At 37.4% G+C, this 12,341-nt stretch overlaps 1 protein-coding gene across 1 annotated transcript in view; it reads right to left on the bottom strand.

Annotated features, from left to right (window-relative positions):
- Window positions 1–12,341, bottom strand: part of RORB (RAR related orphan receptor B) — a 188,442-nt gene that overhangs the window by 47,446 nt on the left and 128,655 nt on the right. Inside the window, exons 2-3 of the mRNA XM_019934665.3 lie at window positions 9,143–9,228; window positions 4,780–4,921 (exon numbers count right to left, since the gene is read on the bottom strand). Of these exons, the coding sequence (XP_019790224.1) occupies window positions 4,780–4,921; window positions 9,143–9,228 (228 nt within the window). The remainder of the gene's footprint in view (window positions 1–4,779; window positions 4,922–9,142; window positions 9,229–12,341) is intronic.

The following is a 12,341-nucleotide window of genomic DNA, read 5'->3' as shown; positions in this document are numbered from 1 at the left end:
TGTTAGTGTATACATGTCAATCCCAATCTCCCAGTTCATCCCAGCCCCCACCCCCGCTTTCCCCCCTTGGTGTCCACACGTTTGTTCTCTACATCTGTGTCTCTATTTCTACCTTGCAAACCGGTTCATCTGTACCATTTTTCTAGATTCCACATATATGCGTTAATATGTGATATTCGTTTTTCTCTTTCTGACTTAACTTCATTCTGTATGACAGTCTCTAGGTCCATCCACGTCTCTACAAATGACTTCATGGGCCTATTTTAACAAAGGCTATATTACTATTATATTTTCAAGTATTTGCATTCTTCTTACCACTACCCGTTAATCAGAATGGCACGTAGTTTACGTGTTTGACCCTCTCAAACTTGAATTATTCTGTTAATGAGATTCACTTGAGTACGGAGACAGCCTCTTGTTAAACTGCTAGCTCTCAAAGAAACTAGCACAATTTGTATACATTGCAAGTGCTTTATAAATATTCAGTGATGATAGTATTTGCTCATGATATGCTCTTAACCCTCATTTTGATCCCACACTAGCAAAGAACCATTTTACGCAAAAGTATTGGAAATCGTTTCATATCTATATGAATTGTGGGATTCTAAATGGAATGGAAGTTTTTGGAGTAACTATACAGCAAAGATGATGCTTCTTCAAAGATTTCTGCTTCCTACCACATGACAACTAGACACATGTTTTTGGTATCAAGAGGAACCCCGTTGTAGAACTATCATCTATGACTTTCCATAGTCCTTTTGGAAATTATTTTATCTTACTATCTTTGGCTGTGAAATGCTTTATGTTTATATCTCACTACTTATCAAGGAAACTAGTCTTAATTTAACTTTAAAATTTCAAGGCTATGCCTTTTTATAGTGCTTTAAGATTTGTAGAAAAAAATCGGATTCAGTCTACCCAACCCTATTCATAATTTTAAAACATTCTCTCTCTTCCCCTTCACTTCTCCAACAGAACTTCCTGTGATTATGGAATGTTCCCTGCACTTTCCAATATGGTAGCCACAAGGCACACGTGGCTTTGAGCACTTGAAATATAGCTAGTGTGACTGAAGAACTAAATTTTAAATTTTATTTAATTGTAATAAATCTAAACTTAAATTTAAATAGCAACACGTGGATACCACACTGGACCATGCCATTCTGGATAACAAGAAGCTAAATCTGTGACACCTGCCCGTGTAGGGCAGCTTCCATTTTTTCATAGAGGCATGTCACTTAGGAGGACACATACTTCATTATTGCAAGGTGAGTATAATGCTTTTTCTTTGAGGTGCAATATCTTCCTATTGATGCCAAAATATTTTCTGTTTTTTTTTTTTTTTGGTAGTGCTAATACACCTGACACTGAAGATTCCGGCAACTAACATTTGTGAAGGGTCCAGTTAAAAAAAGAAATAAATACAATAGTGGAGAAGATTCAGTGCACATATGTATGCCGTCACTTCACACACACGTATACATGCAATACCTGCACCTTTTTATACACATAAACACATGTGTATGTATTCCAAGTGGATTTGACTTTTGATTCTTTGCCAATGCTAAATTCGAACAAATTTGTTACTGCTGAGTTTGTTGTCTACTCATATATCTCCCATGACTAATACGCCACTATAGAAGCTGAAATTCAGGAGAGAATGAAAGTCCAGCAGAGTCAACAGTTATAGCAAGCCATCTACTAGCAGTCATACTGTTTTAGTGACCAGATATGGTGAAGTAAATATTCTTGGAGCCAGGCATAACTGACAGAAAACAAATGCAAATATTAAAATGAAGATGCTACTTTATGTCTGAGGGAAGCTGGGTGGTGTGTATATAGAAGTTAGGTGTGAGGGCATCTTACCTTGGCTACTGGTACTACTGCTAAAGCACTTTGAAAATATCTGCTTCATCAGTAGAAGGTAGGTATAATAAATTAGCGGCAGGACACATACTACCTCTTATTCTTGAGCCCTTACTAGACATAGCTAATTAACCATAACCTCAGGGCTTCATAATCCTTTGATTCCACATACTAGGCATTACTTATCAATAGGAGATAAAACCTGTTTAGCTTCCCAGGTATTAGTGTGACTTATTTAGTTTAAAGTACCCTATATATTCAAGGCTTATAACAAACTTCCTCTATATAAAGAGTAAAGAAGAATTTGTTTTCCCATAGACAGAATCATGTTTTTCTTCTGCTGAAGCCTCTTCTCCTCATTCCCAGCCACTACTATCACTCCTGAGCATTTCTCCTCGCCATTAATCTGACACAAGCCATGCTTAGGAGGCATTTTGAAAGATGTCCCTGGAAGCCTCAAGATTGTCTCTGGACCTAAAATTAAGATGGATCATTATCCTTAATCCTCAGCATCCTTAGATACTATCTTGCTTTTTCTTGCACAGAAGTTTATGCTGTAGTAAATTTCTTCCCCCTTGAGAATAGACAGCGGCTCTATCCATAAACGATCCCCACGTCCCCACCCCCGCCCCGACAATATATTTCTTTTATGTCATGAGATTCAGACAACCTCTTAGATTTTGTGGGCTGACGTCACTGAATCTGCCTTGGACCATATGCCCATCCCTTGCTCATGATTCTGTTCACCAGCACAGACCCACGTGATCTCTCTTTCCAAATAGATACTTCCTTTTATTGTAGGAAGAAGCAACAAAGGCAAATACTCAATGGCTTAGTCTCTCTGTAGAATTATTAATGAAACTTTTCAGATACTGTCAATTATTATGCTGCCTCCATATTACAGAAATGAAGTACAAAATTATCAACTCGAATTCCCACAGAATTTCACTAAAGAAATTCTGAAAACCATTTAATCTCCACCCTCCACTTTCTTCACTTTAGTTATGTGCAAGTACACAGGGCTACAAATTTACCCTACGAGTAAATGTATGTGATTCGCAAATCTAGAAAAACAGACAAACAAAATCAGCTAATACACAGAAAAGTTTTGGAAACCTACATCTTGTAGCTTTAGAAGCTACCTATAAACTGGAAGGCTCAACGTCAGATTCTTTTTATCTTGGGGGTTAAATATATCTCATTGGTATACTTTTGTGCAAGACAAGTTTATGTGGGTTGGAAATTAGAGAAATGGTAAACAGAAATTCAAGATGCAACTATCTGGAGAATGCAAGCTAAGAAGTAAACAGTGTATATGTTTAGAGACCATCTATGCAGAGCTAAATTTATCCAAATGACTAAAAGGCCCGCATTTAATTCAATAACTCATAAAATCCCTTTATACCAAGAGATAGTGCATGCCAATTATCTATATTTCTTTAAAATCTAGAAGTATTTCTTTTTTTTTTTTTTTTTTTTCTTTTTTGGTCCACACTGCCTTGAACTTCATTCCAGGGAGTGTGACCAGAGACACAGAATCCACAGTGATTCACGTAAAGAGAATGACTATCAGGGGCTTTGTCTGTGTCTCAGGCTCTAGGTAAAAGAGAATTCCATGATTCATTCAACAAACACTTAGGTGTTTTAAAAGCAGGCCTTTTAAAAGGCCTGCTTTTAACCAGACCCTGAGGGGACAGTGGGAACAAGACAGAAACGGCCCCAGGACACAGGGCTGCTCATAACCCAGTACAGGAGTGCTACGGCCAACATCAGTGGGGAAAGAATCCGTTTGGATGAAAACTTAAAAATGGACACAAAGCTAGATGAAATTCTTTGTGTGAGTTTATTTGTCCTCTTTCATTAATCTAAGAAGTTCAGTTGGGGTGCCAAGTCACCCATTTGGATTGGGCGTGAGGTGGACTACACACTTGAGTCTATTCTGAAAGGGACACCATCTACAGAACCCTTCTAAGATGTGGAGCTCTGCTACAGCCTTTCTGATCTTCATCATGCCTCTGAATAGTCCACATCCATTAATGGAGCTTCTGGGCTTCCTACAGAAGCAAGGTCTGTTCCTTAGCATCTCCACATACCAAGCAACCTGTGTACCAGTCAGACTTACCCAGTGACCAAGGGGTCCAGGTCTGCCTGGGACTTTCCAGTTTTAGCTCAGAAAATCTCACATCCCAGGAAGTCCCTCATTCACAGGCAAACTTGGACAAGTGGTCACCTTTAGATCTAGGACTATGTGGCTTTCATCTACCTAGTTAGCACAGGTTGCTCCATGAGCTACAGAAAAGTCTTTCCTTTCTTCCTATGTTATAGGCAATACTATATATTTATTTGCTCTTACTTTTCCTCTTAATACACTGCCAGCATGTGGTTTTCTTTTCTTCTTATCCCTTTGTCTAGAATTCTTCCAGCAGCTTAAACAGACTCCAGCAAAGCATCCATTTGATGCATCCGTAAGATTCAAGCCATTTCTGTTTAATCATGTCACTGCCCTAGAGTGACATATACGTGTTAGCCAGCATATTATTTATACTTTCTGGCTCTGAAATTGTTTTTAATGGAAAATTCTTTTTCAGTTATCCAGCCTTGCAATTAAATAATTTTGAATGAAAAAAAGAAAAGCATACATTTGAAAGCCTTCTTTTTTCTTTTACATCTTTACTGGAGTATAATTGCTTTACAATGTTGTGTTAGTTTCTGCTTTATAACAAAGTGAATCAGCTATACGTATACATATATCCTCATATCTCCTCCCTCTTGCATCTCCCTCCCACCCTCCCTATCCCACCCCTCTAGGTGGTCACAAAGCACTGAGCTGATCTCCCCATGCTATGCAGCTGCTTCCCACTAGCTCTCTATTTTGAAAGCCTTTAAGTAAGAAGTAGGAAGGCGATGCCTTACCATCTCTCGACATTCCTAGGGCAAGACACTTCTGCAGTCGGCAGTGTTGGCAACGGTTTCTGTTGGTTCTGTCAATTAAACAGTTTCTCTGCCTCGGGCAGGAGTAAGAGGCATTGTTCTGCTGGCTCCTTCTGAAGAATCCCTAGAGGGAGAAAGAGAATGGGAGGGAGATAAATTTATAAGAAGCGACCATTAACAGAGATGATAGCTACATTTTCTACAGTGAACGTCGTTAACTGAGTTCACTTTTTAAAATTCTTTGGCTACCTCTCCTTGGACTGCTTACAGATGCTTCTACTGGGGAAAATTTGGACTCTCTGCAGAGATATGAAGGTATCATTCATTCATTCATTCAATCAATGTGTACTAAAGACATCTGTGATGTTCTATGCAAAGTAAAACAGAACAGAGTTCCTGCCCCCAGAGAGCAGTGGGAAGGGAGTGGCAGAGGAGAGTGTCACGTATGACAAAACTTCATGGGGACAATAACACAGGAGTGTGTCAAGTGCTGTGGGAGTGAGGAACTCTGGGTACTGAGTAGTGTGGGTTCCATATGCGCCACTATCTTCCTAGTTTCTAAGAAGCATTTTTATCCATTTGGAAATTTTTGTATTTGGCCAGAATGTATCTGGAAGGTTGTTTTTCTAAGCAGTGATGTACCTTAGAGTCAACCACATCTTTGAATAAAGGAAATATGGTATAAAAACTGCTCAGTAGAAAACAGACAATAAGTAAAAGTTGAATGAATGCTCTCTACTTGGCCTCAGGCTGTAGCGATCTAGGAGGTCTTCATGCAAGTACGTTTAGGTCCTTCTGGTACAAAATGAACTGCCTTGGACCATACATCACCCTTATAAATAAACCCACAGCTGAGTCGATTATTTTTTTAATTCTTTGGATACCACCCACCTTAGTTCTCTTACCAAAAATCCTACTGGGGTAAATAAACATTTTCTCCAGAGATATGAAAGTATCCTTCACCCATTCATTCCCCTATTTAATTAGTTTCCCTCATCACTCCTTGTCCTTGAATTACAATACAGCAAAAGTGCAAAGTGCTACAAACAAAGCAGTGATCTACAAATAGATTTACCAAGAGAAATTTTAGGAAAAGATATCCTGTACTATCATCTCTCGGAAGGAGGAAGCCTAGAAAAGGTCCAGGATGGTCACGCAATGCCCATCTCGCTGAGAGGCCTGGAAGAGGTCACTTGACTTCTGTCAAACAGTTTCCTCAACTATCAATGGGAGGATGGTGCAGGGCTGGGACTAGGGTGAGACTGGTGAGGCAATCACCTTGGTCACACATTTAAGGGGTGCCAAAAGATGTGGTACTCAGGATAAACATTTTAACACTGATTTTACATGTTACAAATCAACATTAATGCAAACTCCCCAAAAGTTTACATAAAAACAGAATTAAAATTATCAATTTTCCTTTTGCCTCAGGCTTCCATATGGCTTGGCAAGGCACTGTAACAGAGAGCTTGGCCAACCTTATGAAAAGCCTCAGAAAGGGATGAGTGGCCAAGTACCTCCTTAGAGAGGAGTGCCAATTGGTTTTGTGGCTGTAATCCTCAAGCCATTCAACAACAAGAGCTAGTTTTGCCCCCACAGATCCATGCGTATTATTTATTTAATGAACCAGTGGTGGCAAAATAAGATATCCAATTGGCCAGTTTGTATGAACTCATGGAGCCCTTAAACAAGAGATCCCATCTAAGCCCCCAGAGGTTGAAATTATGTACTTCATATACTGTGAAAGCTGTCAGAAGGCATAACCTCAGCTCATCGGTCTTGATTGAAGATGACTTGGAATTTACATTTTACAAGAGAATTGTGTGGTTTTTACCTATGGATACTCTTAAGTGCCACTTAGCAAAGGAGTTGACAGAAGAGACTTTTTTGAAGTCACAGCTACAGCCCTAATTTAAGGCCAATTTGACATTAATTGTGAGACATTTCTTGCTTATCTGTTGCTCATTACTGCAAATGAGGTTTCTGGCATGAAAAAGAGATTTCGTTTTAAATTTTTATTGGATGAAAAGGAACTTGAATAAGTGCACAAGCGGAAATGATGTTATTTAAAATGGGTGGTTTATGTTGATCTGAAAACAGTATTATGAAAATTCAGAGGTTGATACTAAATGTGCTGACATTGATATCTTAGTCTGAGCAGAATTTCTTGAGTTTGCTATTTGGAGAAAAATGTAGCATATTTACAAATGTGGGCTTTTCCATGAAATAAAAAGAAGTTGTGTGGTGTACAGTATCATTTTGACTAAAACCTCAGAATATGCTTCAAAATGACAGCATAAGTTCTTTGATCCTGGATTGCTTCTTTAAATAGAAAAGATGACAGGAGCCTAAATACTCGTTCTTGACTATTGACCTGTTGGAATGTATTTGTTCAGTAGTTAAACCTTTTTTGGAAATCACTGCTTAAAATGTTTAGTTCCTTAACATGACCATAGCCTCATATTTTGAAAACAGACATTTTCTAAATACGGCTTTATACAATGAAACACAAAACATTTCCACTTTGACACTGAGCTACAAAACATTTTTTCATGGGTACTGTGTAAACTAGACCAGAGCTCTTAAAATTGCATAATAAACCAACATGGTGGAAGTGATTTCACTGGAGAGGTGTCTGATTCCAAAATTATTAGTATTTAGGGGAATTCCCTGATGGTCCAGTTGTTAAGACTCTGTGTTTCCACTGCAGGGGGCATGGGTTCAATCCCTGGTTGGGGGAATAAATCCTGCACGCCACGTGGCATGGCCAAAAAAATAAAAAATGAGTTAAGAAAAAGAAAACAAAATTATTAGTGTTTATGAAGAAAACTGTTTGTCTATCTGCCCAGAGGAAGTAATAACTTATTCTAGAAGGGTAAAAAATTGCTGATTCGTAATTTTGCTTTAACATGTCTTGTGGTAAGTTGAAAAAATTGCATTAAGGTGAATAACATGCAATTCTTAATTATAGGTCTGCAGAAGAACAGAATACAAGGCACATCTCATGATGTTCAAAGATGGGTTACTGCTAATCACCTCTAAAGCCAGTCAGTATGTTGATGGGTTAGGACATTTCATGTTATTCTGCCCCCTCTGCATCCCTCCCCTACTTTATTCTCATTTAGTCCTTTTTCTTTTCTTCCCTCCAGTTTCAATTCCAGGAATCATAATTTTTGAGACTATTATGAAGACACTGCCGATTTTTCACACAGCATGACTATCTGAGTTACAGTACGTTTTGTTTCATTTATATCTGAATGTCTTATAAGATTAAAGTTGGTTCTTAGAATTTTTGATTGTGCCGCATCTCCTTCAGTTTACTGACCTTAAATTAATGATTCACTTTGCTTGCATCTTTGATCAAAAATATAATTGCTTTTGCCAATAACTTTGCCAGTCTATCACTTTCCCCTCCTGGACTATGTCTGCATTTCATTTGTTCTGGTTACATACTGCCCTTTAAAATTGCAGAACTGTTTTCATTTCCCCCTTGATATTTAGTCTCTCACCCTTTCTTTCCTTCTAAGGATTAAATTTAAACATTTACTCTTAAGTTTCAAATTTCTCTTATTTCAGATTAAGTCTATGTTAACTGCTATTCCTCCAGCTTTGTGTTTTAAAAATCAACTTGCTCATAGGAATTAGTTTGTCTTTGGAAGAATTGGTTGGATTTGTTGTGGAGGAGAACACTAGACTGAGAATGAAAAACAGAGAAAGAAACATGCTTTTGGCCATGTTCTCTCACTACCTAGATTAGTGACATTGGCCATATGACATAATCTCGTTTAGACCTCAGGATCTCATTGATGAAGTTGGGGCAGATGATTGTTAACTGATCAGAGATTATCTGCTCCACTTTTAACATTCCATGCTTCCAGTTTTCTTTTATTTTTCTGGAACATGAGAATAAAAGATGGTCACATGCATATTGCAACTGCTATCTTGACGGCTTTCTCAAGCAAATAAATAAATACATGGCCATTAGCTTATAATCTGTATTTTAACATTTCATATTGATATAAATGTGATGGAGTTTACTGGACACAAAACTGTTAAAACAGCAAATCAGTATTTATAGCTCTGTAAATGTGAATAATTGAAGCTTTTAAATGTTAATCCATTTTTAAGCACCTGCTGATGAGTTAGACAATGACAAAAACGTAAAAGGCCAAAGAACAGAAAATCAACCCACCCACCCACCAAGCAAGAATTCCTGAGTGTCAGCAGCAGGCACAAGAATCCTTTAGCAGGCCTTTCAAAAGGTGTCACCTCTTGCACTGTGAAGTACACAGATGCCTGAGGCAAACGCGGATGCTGTTGGCAGTACTGAGTTAAAGTCCCATACCTTGCAGCCTTCACACGTGATGACTCCGTAGTGGATCCCAGAGGATTTATCGCCACAAATTTTGCATGGTATCACTTCAATTTGTGCTGAAAGGGGAAAACAGACATTTTTGAGCTTACGGAGTTGTTTCCTTTTCGCCCTCCGATCTCCCTTCCCACCTCTCCCCGCCATGGCTCAGTGTCTGAAGACACTAGGATGGGGGTGGGGCTGTGAGATCACCCACTTCTATTTGAACGGCCCCCAGCTGCTTCTTCTAAGTAAAGGGCATCCATTTACCATTGTTTGTTTTGTTTTCCTCAAACTAAAAAATATAACCAGGGACCAGAAGCTTTCTAAACTTTGGCTTTCACTGTTTTCTCCTTTTTTTGAACTTGACCTTCATGTAGTGTGACTTAAAAATCCCTTGAACCTGTGGCTTTGGTTTTCTTATTTTGCACTTCAATCATTAAGTCACTGAGAATGATCACATTGCCTTATTTCAATATTATTTTACATAAGTAAATAAGGGAAACTGGAAGGGGTGGAGGTGACTTTATACATTAAGTGGTTGGATGATTACTTGTGAAAATGCCAATGATGAATCAGTTCAATATTTATTAAGCATCTATATATCCACTAAAATAATAAAGGTTGTTGACACAAGATAAGATATACTAATGACACTAATAATTTAATAAAACAAAATGAATACCTGGCGATATCAGGGGAAAAATAATAAAGCATATGGGTACTATTACTTCAATAGGAACTGAAATAATTTCATTGGAGATGAAGACATTCTGATTTTGAATATTGTGTAGGAAGTACAAGGCAAAAGGCATTTCTGCAAGCAGAATGGAATGAAGGAGGCCCCGAATGATTGTGGCTTGTGATCACTGAGACAGGCAACTTGGTTCTAATGGAAACTTGGGCCGTATGGTTGGATAGAGGGAATGATGTCAGATTATCAAGCTCTTGGGAGTTAGGCAGAGGAATTTTCACCTGACATCACTGGCCATAAGGAATCAAAGAAGTGAATGAAGAAATGATGAAAGTGATGGTTTGGGTACTTTAGAAAGGTGAGTTTGGCAGGCTAACCAGACACAAATGGAAGACTTAACTAAAAGACTATTCCTAACCTGGGTGTTAGGAGCTGAAGGTGTGAATTACATCGGTGGCAGGATAAATGGAGAGGAAGAAGCAAACAGAAAGACAGCTCAATGGAAGAGGTGAGAAGATAAAAGAAAGAAAGGATACAGAGGTGGAAATTGATGAAGAATCAAAGGTGACTTCTAGCTTCCTAGCCTTGGGTGTAAGATTAAATAGTAGGTTTGACATACATGGTTGGTTGGTAAGCTAATTCCTTTGTGGAATATGGTGAGGCACGGGATTTCCATTTTGCATGTGTGCAATTTGGTGTCATGTCTTGTAGACACCCGTGTATAGAATCTCTTGGAAAGATGATTTTAAGCCATCAGCTTTGAGGTTATGGATGAATCCATGATATAAACTTTATTTAGAATGTAGTAATTCCTACGTCACTGATAGTATTCTCAGTGTTGTTAAAATTATACACAGTAGGAAGATCTGCTATTCCTTCTCCCAATTTAAAATAATTATGCAAAATATGCTTCAAAATGCTTTATACATCAATCTGCCACTTGGATGCTTTTCTACAGTTTCTCACCCTTGAATATACAAAACAAATAAATGCAAGACATAACCCTCTTTTTATTGTTTTCATTAAAAAAATAATACTTAGCTTTAGGGGAGCACATTAAATTTTGTTTAAATTAAATATTTCACAGTAAGTTCAAATCATCTTTATAAGCAAAAAATTCAGTTATGTCCCTATTTTTCATATGAGAAAACTGAGGATACAGGTGGTTAATGACGCCTTTGAGGTGACTCGGGAAATGATGACGGGAAATTAGCTGATTTTCCTGAGATTTCATTCAGTAACCGTTTCTCTGCTTCTCACAAAGATAAAATACAAATACAATTTTGAATTCCTATATTATTCCAATAGCACCAGTTAAAGAGATAATGATAAAAATATCAGGAGAAGAGACAAATTCAACTAAAATACTTATTAGACTAAGTGTTTCTATTTGCTTCTGATTTTATATATGAACTAGGATTTGTCTTCAAAATTGTGGGATATGAAAAAAATGTGAGATTTGATGTCACTCTATTCTGTTCTGTCCCCCTGGATTCTAGTACCTAATCTGTTAATGATTGGGCCCATGACCAAGAAAAAAAATCTCTGATCTTGTTTTCTGGTTTGTAAAGCTTAGCTGACAAACTTCATAGAGGTGTGAGGATTAAATGAGATATTTTATGTGGCAGTACCCTGAAAAGAGTAAAGAGCTACAAAATGTCAATCTTCATCATCACCATCAAAAACATCATTATTTCTGATGTTTTTGGACAAAAAATATGACAAGCCACATTATTATTCCTTTATTAAAAAATCTAATCATTAAAAAACCCAAACAAATGACACTATAAGCTTTTTGTACCAGGTTTTGTCTTTTTTTTTTTTTTTTTTCCAGTGTAACCTTTCCAACTGTGGATTTTTTACAATGATTGCAAAATTGACTAAAAATCCCAGGTATCCATTGTACAGTTGTTAGGTTTATATGATATTAAGTCAGAGGTGCTCTTTGCATAAATTACTCCCCAGGGAGTAACTTACACATGGGGAGAATCTGCTTCAATAAGTTCTTAATTATAAAATGATCTAAGTCTAAAGGAAATGAAAATAGAGGTAATTTGCCCCCTGGGGTGTGAGAAGATGTTCTGGAAAGCCACAAAGGTTATCTTACACAACTTCGGAAATACAAATGGGATAAGGAATGATTCGATAGAGCATCTGCATATTTATACATATTTATAATTCTAGCTCAACATGTAATCCTGAAGAACCATAAACATTTTAACGGTATCTTTAAAGAGAAAGAAGTCACTTAAAAGTGTGTATGTGTAAGCCTATTGTGTGGGAAGGGGTTATCAGTTTGGAAAATCTATGACCATTTTTACCTACTATGGCAGAATAGATCATCTGAGGTTTATTATAGGTGAATATAAATTTAAATAATTTAAAGTACGAATCCTTTTCCTTTTCTCTCGTTTAAAATAAACTGCTTCTGAGCTACAGATTCACAGTTCACACTATGTATTTTATAAAGCACATCTTCAAGGCAGGGTATTTCAGACA

This window comes from Tursiops truncatus, chromosome 6 (assembly GCF_011762595.2).
Source record: "Tursiops truncatus isolate mTurTru1 chromosome 6, mTurTru1.mat.Y, whole genome shotgun sequence".
Lineage (NCBI taxonomy): Eukaryota > Metazoa > Chordata > Mammalia > Artiodactyla > Delphinidae > Tursiops > Tursiops truncatus.
Note: the sequence above shows the minus strand (reverse complement) of the source record. Positions and strands in the feature narration are given on the sequence as shown.